Source organism: Sus scrofa, chromosome 13 (genome assembly GCF_000003025.6).
Source record: "Sus scrofa isolate TJ Tabasco breed Duroc chromosome 13, Sscrofa11.1, whole genome shotgun sequence".
Lineage (NCBI taxonomy): Eukaryota > Metazoa > Chordata > Mammalia > Artiodactyla > Suidae > Sus > Sus scrofa.
The window spans coordinates 90,887,133-90,909,888 of record NC_010455.5 but is presented as its reverse complement, the minus strand read 5'-3'; the positions used below and the strand labels follow the sequence as shown (position 1 = coordinate 90,909,888).

The 22,756-nt window shown below is 39.6% G+C and overlaps 1 protein-coding gene across 1 annotated transcript in view; it reads left to right on the top strand.

Annotated features, from left to right (window-relative positions):
- Nucleotides 1-22,756, top strand: part of ERICH6 (glutamate rich 6) — a 46,678-nt gene that overhangs the window by 5,409 nt on the left and 18,513 nt on the right. Inside the window, exons 2-10 of the mRNA XM_005657090.3 lie at nucleotides 109-166; nucleotides 4,104-4,195; nucleotides 10,378-10,440; nucleotides 10,674-10,729; nucleotides 10,831-10,947; nucleotides 14,070-14,183; nucleotides 15,474-15,631; nucleotides 16,022-16,092; nucleotides 17,396-17,541. Coding sequence (XP_005657147.2) covers nucleotides 109-166; nucleotides 4,104-4,195; nucleotides 10,378-10,440; nucleotides 10,674-10,729; nucleotides 10,831-10,947; nucleotides 14,070-14,183; nucleotides 15,474-15,631; nucleotides 16,022-16,092; nucleotides 17,396-17,541 — 875 coding nt within the window. The remainder of the gene's footprint in view (nucleotides 1-108; nucleotides 167-4,103; nucleotides 4,196-10,377; nucleotides 10,441-10,673; nucleotides 10,730-10,830; nucleotides 10,948-14,069; nucleotides 14,184-15,473; nucleotides 15,632-16,021; nucleotides 16,093-17,395; nucleotides 17,542-22,756) is intronic.

The window sequence follows — 22,756 nt, the reverse complement described above, 5'->3', positions numbered from 1 at the left end:
AAAAATGTCTTTAGACATTGCCCAATATGTCCTGGAGGGCAAAACTGTCCTTTTGAGAACCACTGACTTAAAGGGAATGACTAAATTGTTTACTGCTTCATTCAACAGCTTTTCCTAAGATATTTCAGACATTTAGGAAAGACACGTCTGATATGAGTTTAGATAGGTAAGATGTTTTCAGTTTTTATATTATTTTTTAAAGCTGATGATGTTTACTTTTTGGATAAACATATCAAGAAGTAGAGTAAAAATCATCCAAGGCATTTACAAGTAATTTATTCAAAAAGTGTTCTTTTTTTGGTGATCTACACTGTTAGACACTTTGGAGAAAGAGACAGTGTCCCTGCCCATCTCCAGTTTATCTACCTGTAGAGATGACATGTCTGTTTTCATGTATAACATGAAATCGTAACTGAATGTCATGTGCACAATAGTAAGTGCTATGAAACTTTAGGACATAAGTCTATTTTGGCTAAATTCAAGAGTGGTCAGGGACACTCATGGAGGAGAGTCGAAAAGTACAATCTTTTCTTTTTGTGGCTGTTCTTGCTATTAGCCTTCAAGCACTCTTAACTATAATAGGAAGACACCAGAAAAACACCTTTTAGGGCATCTTTATAAATCTTCACTGAAATCTCAAAGCAAACATGAGTCCACAATCTCACATTATTGTTCACCTAAGTTTTGCTTTTATAAGAAACTTTCAATTTTTTAAGCAGGAGAATTATTCTATTCCACTTACATGTTTTTATTTATCCTTTTACTTCAGCATTTTAATAAAAGATGTGTATATGGTTAAAATATTAAACTACTCAAAAGTATAAAGTCTAAAATCTCCGTACCCTTCTCCGCTCCCCACTCCCACTCACCAAACTTTAGCATTTTGCTTTGTTTCCAGCATAATTTAAATAGCATATTTTTATCCCTTGATTTATTAATTTTTGACATAGCTACTGCTTTCCCACCATGAAAGTTGAGGAATGTAACTCATACCACTTCTCCTCTTCTCCATTTTTGGTAGTTAGATTATTTTTAGTTTTTTAATCTTTAGGACTTTAAGTCCTACTCTACGTCTTGATTTATTAATATTAGTGATTATTAATTCTATTTTGAAAAATTAGTATCTTAATGCACTTCTACTTCTTTTTCTTTCTCCTCTCACCTTTTCCTCACCCAATTAACAACAAATTATATAACAAATTTTATCACAATATACATCATATAGTCATGTTATGCTGCCAAGCTTTATTATGTGTATGTTTCGTAATTTATAATTAGCTCTTAGTGCTTCAGAGATTGATTCTAAAAATTGAAAACCAATAACCAATTTCTTCTTTTTTCTTTCAAGATCAGTTGTTCTGTTCATCTTGTTCCATCTATTCCATGCTACTTATTTTTTTTAATTTTTAATTTTTTAATTTTTATTTTTTTGTCTTTTGTCTTTTAAGGACCACACCCGCGGCATATGGAGGTTCCCAAGCTAAGGGTCCAGGCAGAGCTACAGGCGCCAGCCTTCACTGCAGCTCACAGCAACACCAGATCCTTAACCCACTGAGTGAGGCCAGGGATGGAACCCGCAACCTCATGGTTCCTAGTTAGATTCATTTCCACTGTGCCATGACGGGAACTCTCTGTGATACTTATTGACCTTAAGTGACTGGTAATCCTTCATTATCCATGTGTATATATCAATGAATTATGGGTAGGTACCTCAAATGGGGTCCTTCTGCAGCTGAGAGTTCTGTTTCCTACTGGGGCTGGCAGAGGAAGGTTGACTGGGAGTCCTGAGTGGGTGGGTGGAGCATGTCACTGCCAGCTTCCTGTGGAGCATCCAGCTGGATAAGCCCAATTTCTAGAGTTAGAACAAGTCCACTTTACTATGTGGCTGGAGTTCCTCATGCACTTCTTCCCTGGGTGACTTTCCCTTCCTCCTTTCTCACCCAAGCCTGTTGGGCAGCTCCTGAGTGACCTCATCCTGCCCTTGCTTCACTTTCAGACCTAAAGCCTCCCCAGGCAGACTGACCACCCTTTTTAGAAAGCAGTGCTTTGAGCGTCATCTGGAAATAGAAACGACTGATGCCAACTGCCCTGTGTAAGAAGGAAGGAAGGGGCCTGTTGGCCACCTGTTCTGTGTTCACTCCCTGAACTGCACTGAGGACAGTCCCCAGCCCCCTCCTCTCTGCTTCTGGTCGAGTCTGAGCCGGGAGAGTCTTAGGAGTTCCCTTCAGAATAACTTTACTTACCTCTTTCATCTTGAGCTGTGGTGGTCTCTACCCTAGTTTTCCATCAACCTGAGGCCATTAACTTTCTTTCTTTTAAGGACTTCTTCAATAGTACTTGTCTACTGGTGACCTTTCTTATTTTCCAGGGCTACCGCCTGTCTGTGTTCTTAAGTGTTTGTTAGCTCTGCAAGATCTTGGGAAGGAAATGAGGGGAGAGTTGTGTGTTCAAGTGCCATCTTGACCTGGACTTTCAACTATAGGTGAACCTCGCTTTCCTAGATCTAATTCTTAATTTCTGCTCATAAATCTTTCCAAGAAGATACCTATTTTATACTTCAAAGCATTCTCTGGTGAATCTGAGGAAATTGTGTATTTAAGAAAATCTGTCCTGAAAAGTCACAAAAATGGCAACAAATATTGGTTCAGCTTCTACTTTTAATTGCCCTGTTACTATTCTGATTGAAAATGGAGCAAACTTTAGGAGGCAGCTGAATACAAAGAAACACAGTTACTGCAGCCAAACAGGTCTGGGCCCCATCTGCATGATTTTGAGAGGACTCCCTAGAGCCTCGATTTCCTTGCCTGTAGAAAGGGCATACTGATTCCTACCTTGATTGGTTTTTGTAAAGATTAAGTGAAATAATGTGAGTAAAGCAACTACTATGTATATACTGCTACACAGTAAGCTTTCAGGAAATGTTAATTCTGTTCCTATCCTCAGTCATCTGCCGTATTCACAAAGAATTTAAAAAGAAGTCTTTGTTGATTTAAGGAAAGCAAAGAGATTTAGACGAGTAATGTTAATGAGTTTAGGAGTAATTTTGTTAACTGTTGAATTGGGGAAAAAAACTCAAATGTAAAATGTTGTTTAGGGATTTATTTTTGGTCCCATCACTTTCCCTGGGAGGTCAGACAAACAGGACTGAGCAAAGTGAAAAAGTGACAATCCTAAAGCTGGCTAAGTTACTTGGAAAAAAATTGCTTCATAATTTTAGAAGAGCCAGCAAATTATGGCAAAAAACTGAAATTCAAAGAGCCAAAGGAACTTGAAAAGCAATAGTTATTACGTACTTGTTACCATAACAGTCATTTTAGCTAGTAAAAGTCAGTAAATTCCTGCTTCCTATCATGTCAATAATAAGTGATTACTTGTGGAAAGAATACAGATTGCTTAATTACAATGAATTTAACTTCAACTCTTTAAAAAGAGGTGGGATTATTTTTAAAGCTATTTTAAAATGAACACTACATTCGAATTTAAATTCAAATAAATGTTTAAACGCGCATACCATTATCACCGCTACCACTACCAACACACATGCACAGATACAGAGGTAGTAATTTACTCCTGGGGGAAGTAATACAGTATTGGGAGCCTCCAGGATTGCGAAAGGAGTACTTTGCAAAAAACAGACACGTGGCAAATATACTGCGCCCTTCGTTACTGAAGACATAAGAATGTAAGAAAATATTTCGAAGAAAAAAGAAATCAGGATCTTCTAGGAACAGCTGTTATTTGTTTGTTAAAATATACTATATTTAAGAGTTCCTGTCATGGCTCGGTGGTTAACGAATCCAACTAGGAACCATGAGGTTGAGGGTTCAATCCCTGGCCTTGCTCAGTGGGTTAAGGATCTGGCAGTGCCATGAGCTGTGGTGTAGGTTGCAGACATGGCTCGGGTCCTGAGTTGCTGTGGCTCTGGCGTAGGCCGGCGGCTACAGCTCCGATTCAACCCCTAGCCTGGGAACCTCCATATGCCACGGGAGTGGACCTCAAAAGGCAAAAAGACAAAAATATATATATATATACTATATTTAAAAGAACTGCTAACAACTATATAGGTATATTTAGACAAAACTAACATTTTGTCTAAATTTCAGAGCTATCTATCAAAATCTGCATCCAAGAATTCCAATATCAGTACAAACAGAAGAAAGCTGGCTACAAGAATTGTCTGGCATGCAGCAACTGAGTGAGTATTTTGTTTTTACAGCTTTTGCTGGGAGATGGGAATCGCACGCCAGACAGAGCACTGGTGTAGGCATCCAGGAGAACAGTTAGGACTGAACCCTAGCCTCAGCACAAACTACTGCAATGACTGGGCAAGTCACTTAGCCCCCTCGCTGACTCTCTTCCTCTGTTGGCCATGATAATCCTTCTGTCACAGGACTGTTATGAAGATCAAAATGAGATTCCATATTTAGACTCCTTGGCAATGAGTCTTTCATAAATGGTAGCATTTGTGTTGACATCAAGAAATAATCTGCCATCACATTTTGATACATATCTTTTTTTATTATACAGTAACAGACATGCTGTTTTTAAAATGTCAGACCATTAAGAGAAATATAATAGAAACATGAAATTCTTAACTTATCCCAATATATCCCTCAGAAGTCATCACTATGGACAGCCTTTCTTTTCAACTTTACTGTATGCTTTATGTTGCATCACTTATTCATCAGATATTTACTGAGCACATACATCCAAACACCTGTCATTGGTCAGTTTCCTGCTCTGGGGAAACAGCAATGAACAAAGCAGACAAACCCTGCCTCAGTGGCCTTCAATTAAATTGTGGGAGGCAGAGGGGATAGTGAGATAAATAATACACAAAATAAGTAAATATATTATGCCTTAGATGATGTAAGTGCTAAGAAAGAAAAATAAAGCAGAGAGAGGGATGGGAAATGTTGGGCAGCCAGGTGCAAGCATACACAGGATGCTCAGGGAAATCTTTACTGAAAAGCTGAAATATCTGAATTAAAGACCTCAAGGAGGTGAGTGATGATTTTCTCTGGGGATGAAGTTCCCAGGCTAGGGGTCTAATCAGAGCTGTAGCCACCGGCCTACACCAGAGCCACAGCAATGAGAGATCCAAGCCGTCATAGCAACACCGGATCCTTAACCCACTGCACGAGGCCAGGAATCAAACCCGCAACCTCATGGGACCTAGTCGGATTCGTTTCCGCTGTGCCACGATGGGAACTCCAAGTGCTTCCTTTTAGAACAAGGCCCGTGTGGCTGTGGTGGAGTAAATAATGAGGTGAATCCTATGGGATAAAGTCAGAGAGACAATGAGGACCAAATCTCATTCAGTGGGAATGAAATGGGAAGTCACTGGAGGGTCTGCACATAGTTGAACATAAAAATGTTAAATTAAATTTATAATTAATATTAATATTAAATCTAACATTAAAAAGTGCTAACTATTCCCAAATTAATCTACACAGTCAATGTAGTTGTGATGAGGTTTTTCAATGGAATTTGACATGTTGACTCTGGTCTTGCTTTGCATTATTAAAAGATAAGCTGAGGGAGTTCCCATTGTGGTGCAGGGGAAACGAATCTGACTGGTGACCATGAGGTTTCGGGTTCGATCCTTGGCCTCATTCAGTGGGTTAAGGATCCAGTGTTGCTGTGAGCTGTGGTGTAGGTCACAGACATGGCTTGGATCCTCCATGGCTATGGTGTAGGCCAGCAGCTGTAGCTCTGATTTGACCCTTAGCCTGGGAACCTCCATTAAGCCTCGGGTGTGGCCCATAAAAAAAATAATAAGATAAATTGAGACATATTCAAATTTTTAAGAGTTTATTTGGGCAGACAAGGCTTGGAATCTGGCAGAGCCAAACTGGAAGTGGTTAGGAGCACTCCACAGACAAGATCCAAGGAGAAGTTTTTTTGTTGTTGTTTGTTTTTTACTCAATGAATTTATTACATTTATAGTTGTACAATGATCATCACAATCCAATTTTATAGGATTTCCATCCCACAACCCCAGCACATCCCCCCCAAAACTGCCTCCTTTGCAAACCACAAGTTTTTCAAAGTCTGTCAGTTAGGATCTGTTCTGCAAAGAAGTTCATTGTGCCCTTTTTTCAGATTCCACGTGTCAGTGAAAGCATTTGATGTTGGTATCTCATTGTATGGCTGACTTCACTTAGCATGATCATTTCTAGGTCCATCCATGTTGCTAAAAATGCTGGTATTTTGTACCTTTTAATGGCTGAGTAATATTCCATTGTACATATGTACCACATCTTCTCGATCCACTCCTCTGTCGATGGACATTTAGGTTGATTCCATGTCTTGACTATTGCAAATAGTGCTGAAATGAATATTGGAGTACATGTGTCTTTGCAAGTCATGGTTTTCTCTGGATAGATGCCCAGGAGTGGGACTGCTGGATCAAATGGTAGTTCTATTTTTAGTTTTCTGAGGAATCTCCATACTGTTTTCGACAGTGGTTGCACAAATTTTCAATCCCACCAACAGTGTAATAGGGTTCCTTTTTCTCTACACCCTCTCTAGCACTTATTCTTTGTAGACTTTTTGATGATGGCCATTCTGGCTGGTGTCAGGTGGTACCTCATAGTGGGTTTGAATTGCATTTCTCTAATAACGAGTGATGTTGAACATCTTTTCACGTGTTTTTTGGCCATCTATTTGTCTTCTTCAGAGAATCGTCTGTTTAGATCTTCTGCCCATTTTTTGATGGGCTTGTTTGTTTTTTTGGTATTGAATGGTAGGAGGCGGTTTATAAATTTTGGAAATTAATCCTTTGTCAGTCAATTCATTTGCAAATATTTTCTCCCATCCTGTGGGTTGCCTTTTCATTTTGTTTAGGGTTTCCTTTGCTGTGCAGAAACTTTTAAGTATAACTAAGTCCCATTTGTTTATTTTTATTTTTACTGTCATTACTCTAAGAGGTGGATCTGAGAAGATGTTGTTGTCATTTATGTTGGAGAGTGTTTGGCCTCTGGTTTCCTCTAAGAGTTTTATAGTGTCTGGTCTTATATCTAGGTCTTTAATCCATTTTGAGTTTATTTTTGTGCATGGTGTTAGGGAGTGTTCTCATTTCATTCTTTTCCATGTGGCTGTCCAGTTTTTCCCAGCACCACTTGTTGAACAGGCTGTCTTTTCTTAAGGAGAAGTTTTTCAAGAGATGTGGGAGCAGAACAAAGAAGTTTATTTGATTGGCTGTTGCTTTTGCATTGTTTGGGAAAGCCCTGTTGGCTGTTTGTAATTGGCTGGTCTTAACCCTAAGGCATTAACCTTGAGGAATTGATTCTGGCTTAGGTTTCACTTTGCTTATGATTGGCTACCCAGGCATTAGAGCCCCCTTATTTGATTACTTGAACAGCAGGAACCTGACATACCTTTTCAATTTTTTCAGATCTTCTTTCATAGTTATGGTTTTTTAAAATAGAGAACTCATATGCAGTTCCTATTAGTTTATTTCTAGATATTTTATAGTTGTCCTTTATTAATGTAACAATTGGAATCTTTTTTCTGTCACATTTTCTGCCCTTTTTTTGGCCATGCCCACAGCATACAGAAATTCCTGGGCCAGGTTTCAAACTTGAGCCACAACAGTGACAACGTCAGATCCTTAACCCACTGAGCTACAAGGGAACTCCATCCTATTACATTTTCTAACTGGTTATTGTCAATGTTTAGGAAAACTACTGATTTCAATGTATGTATCTTGTATCTGACCTCCCCACACTGCTGAACTTTCTCATTCTAATAGTTTATCAGTTGAAAGTCTACTGGATAATGACATTTCTTGGGAATAACAGCAGTTTTTTCTTTAAACTTTTTTACATAGCAGTGTATCATGGACATCCTTCCAGGTTAGGAAAGATTGATCTAATTTTTTGACATGACTGAATAGTATTCCCTTACATACATATAGTTACTGTGACTTATGTAATACATCTGGTTGTGAGATGTTTCAGAGTTGTTTGGTTTGGGTTGGTTTTGTGTCTTGACCTCTTCTCTGTAATGAATAATGGAATAATGCCTCAATGAAAAATCTTTGTTCATTCATTTTTTTTTATATCTCTGCTGGCATTTCTGTTGGACAAAATGCCTAAAACATATTTTGAAATTGTTTGGCTATTCCACATAGGAAGTTTTTTGTTTGTTTTTTGTTTTTTTGCTTTTTAAGGCCACAGTCGTGGCATATGGAAGTTCCCAGGCTAGGGGTCGAATTGAAGCTACAGCTGCCAGCCTACACCACAGCCATAGCAACACCAGATCTTCGACCCACTGGTCGAGGACAGGGATAGAACCCACATCCTCAAGTTGGATTCATTTCTGTTTTGCCACAACAGGAACTCCAGGAAGTTTGTCATCTAAAGCTTGTCTCTCCAGCAGCAGCCCTGGCTCTGCTGGGAAAATGGGTATGCCCCTTTCCTTTACCTCTGTCCCATTTTAGGTTATTCTGATTGTTTTTTCGTCATTCCAATCTTATCTGCTTTACCTTCTAGACAAAGTGGCTCATGCCTTCCCTATTTTCATTACTGCCCTGGAATCTGCAGAGGGAATTATTCTGGGGGTTTATTTATTTATTTATTTACACCTAAATCTTTCATAGAGAATTTATACATAGATACTAGCTACATATACTATGCATAAACCATACATAGATATTAGCAACTCATGTATGTTGCAGTTAAATATCTGTAATGCCAGGTGGTTTCAGGTTTTTTAGAAAGGAAGAGTGAATGGTTGAGTCTAATCATGTAATAGTAACATAGATTTTTTTTTCCTGGTAGTGAAGTTGGAACTGGGTTGTGATATTTAATATCTCACATACAGATGAAAGGCTGTGAAGGGACTGATTGCCTCTGTCAGACCCCTCCCCCTACCCCCCACCCCCCCCACCCCCGCTGCAAGCAGGATCAGTAGCCCTAAGCACAAGGAAGACAGAGTTAGCTTTATGTGGTTTGTCAAAACTTCACTCACTCAGAACTTCCTGGAGTTTAGCAGCAAACACAGTCTTTAATTCCTGAGGGTATCTTTCTCATTCCAAAAAAGTCAAATCCTAAGCAGTCAAGCAGATTTTGGAGGTTGGGTCCTTACAAGAATAGCTGGTGTCCATGTTCATGTTTCAGGAAGAAGCTCTTGATGTGGCCTCCTCTTTGTCTTCTGGAGTAGGATAGCTTTTTAAAGGTTTCCGGTCCATTTGGTTGAAGATTGTTCAGCCTTTAGTTGTGAATTTTGTTATTTTTAGGAGAGAAGTTGAGCTCCAGTCCTTCTATTCCGCCATCTTAATCCCCTCTATTCTGGGGGTTTAATTCACTGTCTTGAACTGGTAACTGTCCCTCTCCCCCAAGACTCCTTGAAAAATCTTTTACAGAATAATAGTCATAAATAAGACAGAATAGTACTTTTATTTATTTATTTTGTCTTTTTAGGGCCACACCTACCACATATGTAAGTTCCCAGGCTAGGGATCAAATCAGAGCTGTAGCTGCCAGCCTACACCACAGCCACAGCCACAGCCATGCCAGATCCAAGCCATGTCTGCGGCCTACACCATAGCTCATGGCAATGCCAGATCCTTAGCCCACTGAGTGAAGCCAGGGATTGAACCCGAGTCCTCATGGATACTAGTTAGGTTCATTACCACTGAACCACAATGGGAACTCCCCAGAACAGTAATTTTAAAAGGCAGAACATGAAAGAGTCTGCAAACCATGATTATAATCAAGCAAAACATGCATTTGTGTTGCATTCTAAGACCAGAAAGCAGCTAGGAATTTTCTTTTTTTTTTTTTTTTTTTTTTTGCCATGTCCATGACATGCTGAAGTTCCCAAGCCAGGGATAAAACCTGCACCACAGCAGTGACCGGAGCCTCAGCAGTCACAATGCCAGATCCTTAACCCCCTGAGGCATCAGGGAACTCTCAGGTGTTTTTTTCTTTTTAGGGTCGCAGTGCGGCATATGGAGGTTCCCAGGTCAGGGGTCAAATCAGAGCTACAGCTGCTGGCCTACACCACAGCCACATCAACGCAGGATCCAAACTGAGTCTTCGACCTACACCACAGTTCACAGCAATGATGGATTCTTAACACACTCAACGAGGCCAGGGATTGAACCTCATGGTTCGTAGTCAGATTCGTTTCTGCTGCACCATGACAGGAACTCCCCTAGAAGTATTTTTTTAATGTGATACATTAGTAGTGAGTCTCTTCTGTTCATTACTTACTGTTGATAAAATGTTATTTGGGAAAAGGCCAAAAATTAAAAGATAAAACACACAATCAGGGCACTTACTTTTCCAAGAGGCATATTTTATTTTCTATTGAGCTTCTTTTCTTTCCTCTGTCAGAGTTAATGACAAATGTACACTCTTTTTGCAGAGAAGGGAATGCCCTCTGTAAAGAAGGAAGATGAACCTGAAAATCTAGCTTCTAAGCTGAGAGGTAACTGGATGTTTAGCATCATCCCCTCTGCTGGCAAAGGCAAACTGCCCATGGGGAACTGCCCAATCCCCCCTAAGAATATATGCAAGAAGGTGGTGAAGGCAGGGTTTCTGGGCACTTAGATGGGGCAGGGTGGGGAGGGGAATTGGGGGGCTAGGGTTTTCAAACTAGAGACAATAGAATAGACTGCACAAGTGTAAACTTTCCTTCTAAACCTATCCTTTTCTCTTTAGAAAAATGGATAATTAATCCAGACGAGCCAAAACTAAGTATTTTATGTGAGCTGGAGGTAAGACATGTTTATCAGTCCAACTAGCATACTGTATTCATGGTAAAAATCACTTATTGAATCTTCGATTTTTTTTTTCTTTCTTTCTCTTTAAAATTTAGTTTAAGGAAGACTTCATAACACTCTTTGAACCATCTCTGAGAACACTACCCAGCATCGGGCCGCCATCCATTCTGACATTCAAACAGGAGAGTTCCAATTTAGGCATTACATTCAAGGTGATTTTCATTCATACTATTTTTTATTTTTATGGTAATAAATGGTGTAAAAAGCCATACAGTGATTTGCACAAAAGACAGTAAACATTCTTTTTTTTTTTTACTGTCACTCGCTTTTATTTTTTTAATTATTCAGTGAATTTTATTACATTTATAGCTGTACAACGATCCTCACAACCCAATTTTATAGCATGAGCATTCTTTTTTTAAAAAAAAAAAAGGCTCATTTACTTGGAAGAGCACTTAGGGGCTGTATTCACTTCCTAGGGCTTCTGTAACAAAGTTCCACAAACGAGGTAGCTGACAGTGACAGAAAAGTATTGTCTCCCAGTTTTGAAGGCTAGAAGTCCAAAACCAAGGTGTCAGCAAGTCCAGCCTGGAGAGAAGCATCCCTTCCTGCCTCTTCCAAGCTTCTGGTGGTGGCCATCTATCCTTGGCATCCTTTGGCTTGCAGCTGCATCACTCCAGTCTCTGCCTCCGTTGTCCCAGTGTGCTCTCCATGTCTCTGTCCAAATGTCCCTCTTCTCCAAGGACATCAGTCATACCAGATTAGTGCCCACCCTAATGACTTCATCTTGATTACATCTGCAGAGATCCCATTTCTAAGTAAGGCCACATTCACAGGTACCAGGGGCTAGAAATTCAACATAGCCTTGTGGGGAATGCAATTCAACCCCTAAGAGTGGCCATAAGGCCTGGAAGCATAGGTGAACATTAGCTGTATTTGATCACATTGAGTGACCGATTAACAGCAGCGTTCTATGGGCAAGAGAGAGATCATCTTAGTAATTCCAAAGGATGAACACCACCCCACCTCACCAGAGAGGTGAGGGACTGACTGATAGCACGATTATTTCCAAACTTGGGCGGCACTGCCAGGTGGGCCCAGCCTGGAACCTCTTTGGTTATTTTTTCTGTGCACACTAAAGTGCAGGCTTGTTCACTGAAAATAAGAGACACCAGTCATGTGAGACAGGGCAGCACAGGTGTGTGTAGGAGTTGATGGGCATGCTGTATGGATGCATGAATGTGGCTGGTGATCACTACCATTTTGTGCAGCACCTTGAACTATGCAATTGTAATGCACTGTGACATGTTAAATACATCATGTGATGTAATATGAGTCAAACTTTGTTGTTTATATTTGTCCAGGTTTCAAAATATTATGCTCACCACATAGACTCTTTTTTTTTGGGGGGGTGCTCCTGTGGCATATGGAAGTTTCCAGGCTAGGGGTCGAATTGGAGCTGTAGCCACTGGCCTACACCACAGCCACAGCAATGCCAGATCCAAGCCTCATCTACAACCTACACCACAGCTCATGCCAATGCTGGATCCTTGACCCACTGAGTAAGGCCAGAGATCAAACCCACATCCTCATGGATTCTAATTGGATTCGTTTCCACTGCACCACAAAGGGAACTCCCTCACCATATAGACTCTTACAAATTCTTTCTTTAACACAGCATCCTTCTTTTTCTGAAGCACTATGGCTTATATCCAGAAAGTTTCTTGAGCTTTCCTCCTCTGACACCCAGAGATGAGCCTGCACATGAGGAGGGCCTTGTGGCCTCCCATGCACAGAGCTTTCCCTGCACTGGCCCCTAGGCAGGGCCGGCTCTGCCTACATCCCCAGCAGACCTTTCCAGTTGTCTAAAATGGGCCTTGACACTGGTCTAGTTCGAGGGCGGCAGCACCTGGTTGGCCAGCTCCCCATTTCAGACACACCCCCTTGAGGTGCAGAGTCCAACCCCACTCATGGTCTTCTGAAGCATCTCTACTTGCTTTGCCCTCAGGTGAAGGGGCCACAGGCTGAGGAGTTCACTACAAAAACACTGGCATGTAACAGGCTGTAGCTGGCCTGGCATTGCCGCACTCTCTCTGCCCATTCCATCACTTGGTAGGTGTCCTAGATTTGTTATCACCATCTCTCTAGTACAAGACTTTCCTCTCAAGTGTTCTGCTTTTAGCGATGTGCAGTATTTATTATTGGCTACTTTCAGTGGTCTAAAGATATTAGACTTTAGGATCCCTGGCTGTACCATCCTTCTCAGTCACCCTCTGACCCCATGGCAGCTATTTTGCCAGGCCCAGAGAGTGGTTTCCTTTGCAACTACAGATGCCCGGGTAGCTTCATGACCTGCAAGTCATGATCTGGGTCTTTTTCTGGAGGCCTGTGCTGAGGCTTGGCTGCTCACCTGCACAGGAGCCTCTGCAGTCACAGCCATGCTCTCGGATCACTAATAGGGACATAATGCGTCCACCCCTCACCGAGTCACCTGACCCCTAACTCCCAGTCTCCTCTTGCTTCCCCCAGCCCCCCTCTCCCCACAGGATTACCTTCACAACAGACAAGGAATTCAGGGCTTTCCTTGAGAAATGACTCTATTTTAGAAGGTTGATCATTGTAAATAGTGGCCTACATAGTAATGTTAAAACTTTTTCTTAGCCAATCCTTCTTTTTTTTTTTTTGCCATTTCTTGGGCCGCTCCCATGGCATATGGAGGTTCCCAGGCTAGGGGTCGAATCAGAGCTGTAGCCACCAGCCTATGTCAGAGCCCAGCAACGCGGGATCTGAGCCGCGTCTGGAACCTACACCACAGCTCACAGCACGGCAGATCCCCAACCCACTGGGCAAGGCCAGGGATGGAACCCACAACCTCATGGTTCTTAGTCAGATTTGTTAACCACTGCGCCACAACGGGAACTTCCAGCCAATACTTCTTGAAAGAGCTTATGGCATTCCAGCACCTTAGACCACTTACACAAAAGCAAGTACGTGTTATCCTGTGTCCCTCGCATCCAGTCACACACTATACATCCCCTCCTCAACAAGGGACTCTGATGTCCACAGTAGTCATGTCTGCATCTTTCTTCTTACACTGGGAAGCATCTCAAGGACCCACAGAGCTCCTGATGGGCTCAGCTGACCCCGATGAACTGCACCAGACAGAACACCCCAAGCCCCACCTCAGTCTCCTCAGAACGTACCAGCCCCCCTCCTCACCCCTGTTGTCTGACCGGACATTCGCTGGCCCTGCCCAGGGCCCTGACTCCTCCTGTTCTGAGAGGCTCTGGGCTTCCCTGTAGGCATGTCTTCATTTTTTTTCTCCTCTCCAAAGGAAGAAGAGGAGGAGATTTCACCCAAGTGTGAATTCTGTGGCAGTGACCTAAGAACATTCCTCTCCAACATGGATGTCTCCTCTGACTACAGCACCTCTGACCTCATGGAACATGTAAGTCCTAAAGAGAGTTTACTGAGGAAACAGTGTTATTTTTAGACACTACTTTTATTTATGAATGTATGTATGTTTATTTTTTTCTTTTAACAGTCGCATCCACAGTGTATGGAAATTCCCAGGCTAGGGGTTGAAATTGGAGCTGCTGCTACCAGCCTATACCACAACCACAGCAATGTCAGATCAGAGCTGCATCTGTGACTTATACCACAGCTCACAGCAACTCAGGATCCTTAACCCACTGAGTGAGGTCAGGGATTGAACTTGTATCCTCATGGACACTGTGTTGGGTTCCTAACCTGCTGAGCCAAAGTGGGAACTCTTTTTAACACAAGTAGTATTTGCTTCTGCATCTTTCCATGCAAGGCCATTCTTTTAAACACAAGTAGTATTTGCTTCTGCATCTTTCCACTGCAATACCATTCTTAAAAGAGTTATGTGTTAGCAGTCGGGGCAATACAAATCATAATCACTATGGGATACTATTTCACAACTACTGGGATGGCTATAACCAAAAAGACAGATAATAGCAGGTGTTGGCAAGGATGTAGAAAAACTGGGATCCTCATACACTGATGAGGGGGAATATAAAGTAATTCAGCCACTTTGGAAAATAGTCTGGCAATCCCTCAAAAATGAAACATGCAATTAACATATAACCCAACAAACAATTCCATTCCTCCTTATATAGCCAAGAAAATGGACAATATATGTCCACACAGAAACTTGTATACAAATGTTCATAGCAGCACAATTTGTAACAGCCAAAAACTGAAAACAGTCTGGATGTCTATCAACTGATGAATGGGCAAATAAATGTGGAGTATCTGTTCTATACAGTGGAATATTATTCTGCCATAAAAAACAAATGAAGTACTTATACATGCTATAGCATAAGTGAAAACATTATGCTAAATGAAAGAAGCCAGCCATAAAGGATCACATGTTATGTGATTCCATTTATACGAACTGTCCAGAATAGGCAATCCATAGTGACAACAAATAGAGCAGTGATTGCCAGGGGCTGAGGATAAGGAGTAACTGTTAATGGGCACAGGTTTCATGTTCTAAAATTGATCTTCTGTGAATATGTTAAAAACCATTGATTGTACACTTCCAATGGGTGAATTATAAGATATGCGAATTATATCTCAATAAAACTGTTACCAAAAATGCTATGCTAGATTGTTATCCAAAACCCCATTAGCCATTTTTTTTTAATTTTTCCCTCCTGTAATTATTTTCCTCTAGGACTGATGAGATAAAAATGACCTCTTTGTTTTTCAGACCTACTGTTGTAGTTATTTCCAAAATCTGATTGACTACATCTATGAGGAAAAACAAAAAACCCAAAGCTCTAAAGCTGAATTAATCTGTATTGACCCTCATGCTGCCCATGGCAGTGAAGCTGACAGACTCAAAGCAAAGGAAAAAGCTTTGCAGAGGTAATATTGAGTCTTTGATATTGAAACTCAGCGAGGCCCACCTAATTAGAGATCTTTTTGTAAAATGAACCTTGTTTTCTCAAAATAGATAATTTTCAAGATATGCTTCCAGTGAAGAAATTAAAATTGGCCAAAGCAAACCTACTGCAATTCCTGCTAGATGAGAGCCAAAAGATTTCTGATACTCAGGGCAATTCAGAATTCCTATATTGGAGATATTTGTCCACTAAACAGAGTAGAAACACATGTGCACTGATCAAATGACTAGATTCACAAGTAATAACAGTAGAACAAGGAATGGCATTTAAAACCGTAAAAATTTATAATATACTATATATTAACCTTCAAACACATTTCAGACTTATGCATCATATTTTTTTGATTTTGCAGAAAACAGGAGCGACAAATGGCCAAGCACTATGAAATATTAACAAAAGAACAAACTAGTTTTTCTGAAGAAGGTAAGTTCATCAACACTGATGTTGTAGATCAGAAAATTACACATCAGAAAGCTCACATGTTTGAGCTAAAATTGGCATAAAGAGTAACATTTAAGAGGAGTTCCCATTGTGGCTCAGCAGAAATGGATCTGTCTAGTATCCATGAGGATGCAGGTTCGATCCCTGGCCTTCCTCAGTGGGTTAAGGATCCAGCATTACCGTGAGCTATGGTATAGGTAGCAGACACAGCTCAGATCCTGCGTTGCTGTGGCTGTGGCATAGGCCAGCAGCTGCATCTCCAATTCGACCCCTAGCCTGGAAACCTCCAGATGCTGCAGGTGTGGCCCTAAAAAAAAAAAAAAAAAAACACAACAAACAAAAAAAAAAAAACAAAAAAACCCCACACATTTAAAATTTTCATTTCACTCAATGCACTAGTCAAAATGGCTCAGAAAATCTGGCCTTTCCATTGTCTGGTTTCAACTCGCTGTTTTTAGGCTTCAACCCACTGTTGTTATCGATTGAAATAAATCAGCGACATCTCTGGAGCACTTTACAGAAAGAGCTTTTGAGTGCAAGGTCTCTCATTTAATCAAGCATGCATTCCATTTTGTCTTCAAGCTTGGATATGGAAAATCTGTCAAACATAAATCAGATTCTTTCCTTACAGACAGGCCCTATCAGTCAGCTGGCCAGTGTAGCTGTGATACTGCCTCAACTGAGGGAGCATCAGAACTTCAGGATTTATAACCTTGTTCTTCTCCTCGTAGGCTGTCTAACTGGGGGTAAATTAATCTTCTGGAGCATCAGGCTCCTCCTCTCACTATTGAAAAGATACTTAGAGAAGTTTTTTTTTAATTAAATCCCTAATATAATGTTCCTTAGTAGTCAACTTCTTCCTACTAAACGTATGCCAGAAAATTCCATGTAATGAAAATCATCATTTTTGTTCTTTCAACAAAGGGATATTCTCTCTCTCTCTCTCTCTTTTTTTCTTTGCTTTTTAGGACTGCACCAAAGGAACATGGAAGTTCCCAGGCTAGGCGTCAAAGTGCAGCCACGTCTGCGAGCTACACCATAGCTCACAGCAAGGCCAGATCGTTATCCCACTGAGCAAGGCCAGGGATTGAACCTGCATCCTCATGGATACTATCAAGTTCATTACCACTGAGCTACAATGGGAACTTCTCATTTTTCTTGTATTAAAAAAAAAAGTCTGATGTATCAATGCATTTGTAAGCGAGTTTTGAAATTTCATTTTAGAAGAGAGGTTTTAGAAAATTTTAAACATATATGTACTTTCATGTGCTTCTTTTCCCGTTAGATGCAAAACACTATAAAACAATTTCTTATCAACTTTCTGTGGATATTCCAAAAGAAGAGTCACATAAGGAAGAACTAGCTGATTCTCAACTAGACAAAAAAAATGTATCCATTGTTTGTTGTGATTCCAGGATAGCATGTGGAAAGGTAATCAACTTGTAATTTTTTTTTTTCTGTCTGCCCTCTAGCATATGGAGTTCGGGGGCCAGGGATCAGACCTGAGCTCCATCAATGCTGGATCCTTTAACCCACTGTCTTGGGCTAGGAATCACACCTGCATCCTGGAACTGCAGAGACACAGTTGATCCTATTGTGCCACAGCGGGAACTCCAGCTTGTAATATTTTTATTTGCTACTCTTTAAAAATCAGTTTTAAAAACTGTGATGATGAATACAGCAGCTTGGCTACATGGCATATTTGATGATTTTAGAAAAAAAGATCTGGTATAGACTTGGTCTTTTAACTTCTACTAGACTTTATGACAATGTTTTACATATGTTTTATGCAGGGCTATTTTGACTAAAGCCTTTTTACTTTAAAATGTGATCTCTGTATAGTAAGGAACATTTGGAAACCTTTAGAAAACTAAAAAGAATGGGAGAAAATCACCAGATTTCCATGTCCCCAAATTTATTATTAGTATTTCAATATTATCTAGATCTGAACTGTTCAATATGGCAACAAATACTCCACATGGCTATCCAAAATTAAAATTAAAATTAAAATTTTAAATATAATTATTCAGTCACACTAGCCACATTTCAAGAGCTAAACAGCTGTGTGTGACTAATGGCAACCATATTGTAGGACAGATACAGAAATTTTTTTTTATGTCTTTTTATAGCCGTACCCACGGCATATGTAGGTCCCCAGGCTAGAGGTCCAATCAGAGCTGTAGCTGCTGGCCTACGCCACAGCCACAGCAACACAGGATCTGAGCCACGTCTACAACCTACACCACAGCTCACAGCAACACCAGATCCTTAACCCGCTGAACAAGTGGATCAAATCTACGTCCTCATGGATACGAGTCTCATTTGTTAACTGCTGAGCCATGATGGGAACTCCCAAGATATAGAAAAATATTATGGTTACTAAAAGTTCCATTAGATAACACTGTTCCACAGTTTTTAAGCATAAGTTTTTGTTAGGACATTTATAATTATATAACTATGTAATTTTTATCTCTTTTTAACTTAATTATTAACCATTTTTCATGATATCATTTAGCTTATATTAACATCATTTTAATATCTATGTGCTCTTTTGTGCTTTTTCATACAGTTTATGTAACTATCCCACTGGTATTGGACATAAAGGTCATTAACATTTCTTTTGCTATACTAAATAATATTGCTTTGAATATGTTTGTGTATAAATTTATTTTTATATAAGTAGAGTTCCCAGAATAGATCCTTAGAAATTAAATGCCTGGAACCAGTTTTATTTCTCTTGGGGGATACCGAATTTAGGGGATGGCAATGAACTGAGGTGCCTGACAGAATCAAATCCAAATCCTGTCTGAAGGAAGGTCACCTATGCAGCCCTCAAATTACTCCTACAAGTTATCTTTCAAGTTCAATTACCAGCACACAGTGAGAAATAATTATGAACACAAGGAAACTCAGTACCAAACTGAAAACCCAGAGGATTACTGTCCAATAGGAAAAGACCTACAAAAACTTCAAAAATTGAAATAATCTGTTTATAATAACAAAAGATCAGCTTGAAGACGGATGGAGGGAACAGAAAACTGTAATGTGACATAACACATTTGAAAAGAAAAAATGAATTTATAGAAATGAAAAAAATACAACTGAAATTAAAAACCTAAAAGATGAGAGTTAAACACAGGTTAGATCCAATTAAAGAGAAAACTAATGACCTGAAAGAAAGGCTTTAAAAAAAAAAAAAAACTAGCAAGGAGTTCCCGTCGTGGCGCAGTGGTTAATGAATCCAACTAGGAACCAGGAGGTTGCAGGTTCAATCCCTGGCCTCACTCAGTGGGTTAAGGATCCGGCGTTTCCATGAGCTGTGGTGTAGGTTGCAGACACGGCTCAGATCCTGCATTGTTGTGGCTCTGGTGTAGGCCAGCGGCTATAGCTCCCATTCGACCCCTAGCCTGGGAACCTCCATATGCCGTGGGAGCGGCCCAAGAAATGGCAAAAAGACAAAAAATAAAAACAAAAACAAAAAACAAACAAATAAAAAACTAGCAAAATTTACCACGAGGACAAAAGAAAAAGGTAAGGAACACAGAAGAGTACATAGAATATGAAAATAGAATGAGGGTCCAAATGTATTTGTTCAAGACCTCAGAAGGAGAAGAAAAAGATAATCAGTCAGAGGCAGTATTTGAAGAGATAATGGATGATAATTTTCTAAAACTGATAAAAAAAGACCAATTCAAAGATTTTGGAATCCCAGTGAATTCCAAGCAGAATGAATTTTAAAAAAATCCTAGACAAATCATAGTGAAACCATAGAACACCAAAGATGAAAAGAAAATCTAAAAATCAGCAGAGAAAAAGAAGTTCTGTTTACATTGAAAAGAGAACAGTTAGAAATCAGATAAGGTCCCAGCAGCAACAATGGAAGCCAGTAGAATGTCTTCAGTGTGCCAGAAGGAAATTACAGTCAATCTAGAAGCCTTATACACAGTTAAAATATTGTTCAAGAAAATGTGCCCCCAAAAGACAGGGACTGGCAAAACTGTCACTAGTAGCCTCTCACTAAAGAGAATTCTAAAAAATTTGTATAGTTGCATGGTCTGAGATTCAAGAAAGATGCAGAGCAAAGAAAAGCGTTAATGGGATATATGGATAAAACTAAAAAGTTGGCTAATAAAACAATAACAATGCTCATGGAGTTTCAAGAAATAATATAGAATAAAAATAGCACATGATTTGGGAAGAAGGCTAAATGTAGTTACTGTGTTCTAAAAAGTCCTTCATTTGGGAGAAGGGCAAATACATAGCTTACTTGACTTTGACAAATTAAGTTTGCTTGATGAAATTTCTGTGAGAGCCAGAAAAATAATATAAGCAGAGAGTATAACTTCCAAGCTATCAGAGGTAGAGCAAAAAAAAAAAAAGAATATCTTAATATTTCCCAAAAGACAAGAAAGTAAAAGGGAAAAGAAAACACATACAATGGGACAAACAGAACATATCAAGGAATGTCAGTAGTTACATATAAACAGAGTAAATACTTCAGTTAATAATCAAAGACTCAGACAATTTTTAAATGAAAAATTCCAACCGTATACTCATTACAAGACGCATACCTACATATAGACCAATGGAACAGAATAGAGAACACAGAAATAAACCCTGACACCTATGGTCAATTAATCTCTGATAAAGGAGGCAAGAGGATAAAACTGGAAAAAGACAGTCTTTTCAGCAAGGGAAACCTGGACAGCTGCATGCAAATCAATGAAACTAGAACACACTCTCACACCATGCACCAAAATAAACTCAAAATGGCTTAAAGACTTAAATATAAGACAAGACACCATCAAACTCCTGGAGGAGAACATAGGCAAAACATTCTCTGACATCAGCCTTACAAATGTTTTCTCAGGTCAGTCTCCCAAAGCAACAGAAATAAAAGCAAATTTGATTAGAGCAATGGGACCTAATCAAACTGACAAGCTTTTGCACAGCAAAGGAAACCAAAAAGAAAACAAAAAGACAACTTACAGAATGGGAGAAAATAGTTTCAAATGATGCAATGGACAAGGGCTTAATCTCTAGAATATACAAGCAACTTATACAACTCAACAGCAAAAAAGCCAACAACCCAATAGAAAAATGGGCAAAAGACCTGAATAGACACTTCTCCAAAGAAGATGTATAGATGGCCAACAGGCACAGGAGAAATCAACATCCCTGATTATTAGAGAAATGTAAATCAAAACTACCATGAAATACCACCTCACACCAGTCAGAATGGTCATCATTAATAAGTCCACAAATAATAAATGCTGGAGGGCGTGTGGAGAAAAGAGAACCCTCCTAAACTGCTGGTGGGAATGTAAGCTGGTAAAGCCACTGTGGAGAACAGTATGGAGGTACCTTAGAAAACTATATATAGAACTACCATATGACCCAGCAATCCCACTCTTGGGCATATATCCAGACAAAACTTTCCTTGAAAAAGACACATGCACCCACATGTTCATTGCCACACTATTCACAATAGCCAAGAGCTGGAAACAACCCAAATGTCCATTGCCAGATGACTGGATTAGGAAGAAGTGGTATATAAACACAATGGAATACTACTCAGCCATAAAAAAGAACAAAATAATGCCATTTGCAGCAACATGGATGGAACTAGAGGCTCTCATACTGAGTGAAGTAAGTCAGAAAGAGAAAGACAAATACCATATGATATCACTTATATCTGGAATCTAATATACGGCACAAATTTAACTTTCCACAGAAAAGAAAATCATGGACTTGGAGAATAGACTTGTGGTTGCCAAGGGGGAGGTAATGGGATGGATTGGGAGCTTGGGGTTAATAGATGCAAACTATTGGCTTTGAAATGGATAAGCAATGAGATCCTGCTCTGTAGCACTGGGAACTATGTCTGGTCACTTATGATGGAACATGATAATGTGAGAAAAAAGAATGTATACATGTACGTGTTACTGGGTCACCATGCTGTACAGTAAGAAAAAAACTGTATGGGGGAAATAACAATTAAAAAAATGAAAAAAAAAAAAAACAAAAGAGGCATATCTAAAACATTAGGATACAAAAAGGTTAAATATAAATAAACAAAAATGATGTATCATGAAAACACTAAAGAATATCACTAAAGATAGGGGACCACTTCTGTCATAGTGATAGAAGTTTCAATCCACCAGGAAGGTATAATGTTACAAAATATTTTTCCCATATTAACACAGCCTCAGCAAATATTAAAAAAAAAATTTCACAGAAGTAAAAGGAAAAAAAATTTTAATCCATAACCATAATGAGATATTTTTAGCCTTCTTCTCTCAATAATTGAGAGGACTATTAGACTGGAAAAGAGAGGCAGTAATACAATAGAATATTTGAACAACCCATTTAACATATTTGACCTAATGTACATAGATTGGAATTATGGATTAAATTTTTTTTTGTCTTGTTTAAGGCTGCATGTGTGGCATATAGAAGTTCCAAGGCTAGGCGTTGAATCTGAGCTGTAGCTGCCAGCCTATGCCACAGTCAAAGCAACACCAGATCCTTAACCCACTGAGCGGGACCAGGGATTAAACCCGTGTCCTCATGGATACTAGTTGGGTTCGTAACCACTGAGCCACAAGAGCAAATCCTGGATTAAATATTTTAAAGATGATATTCT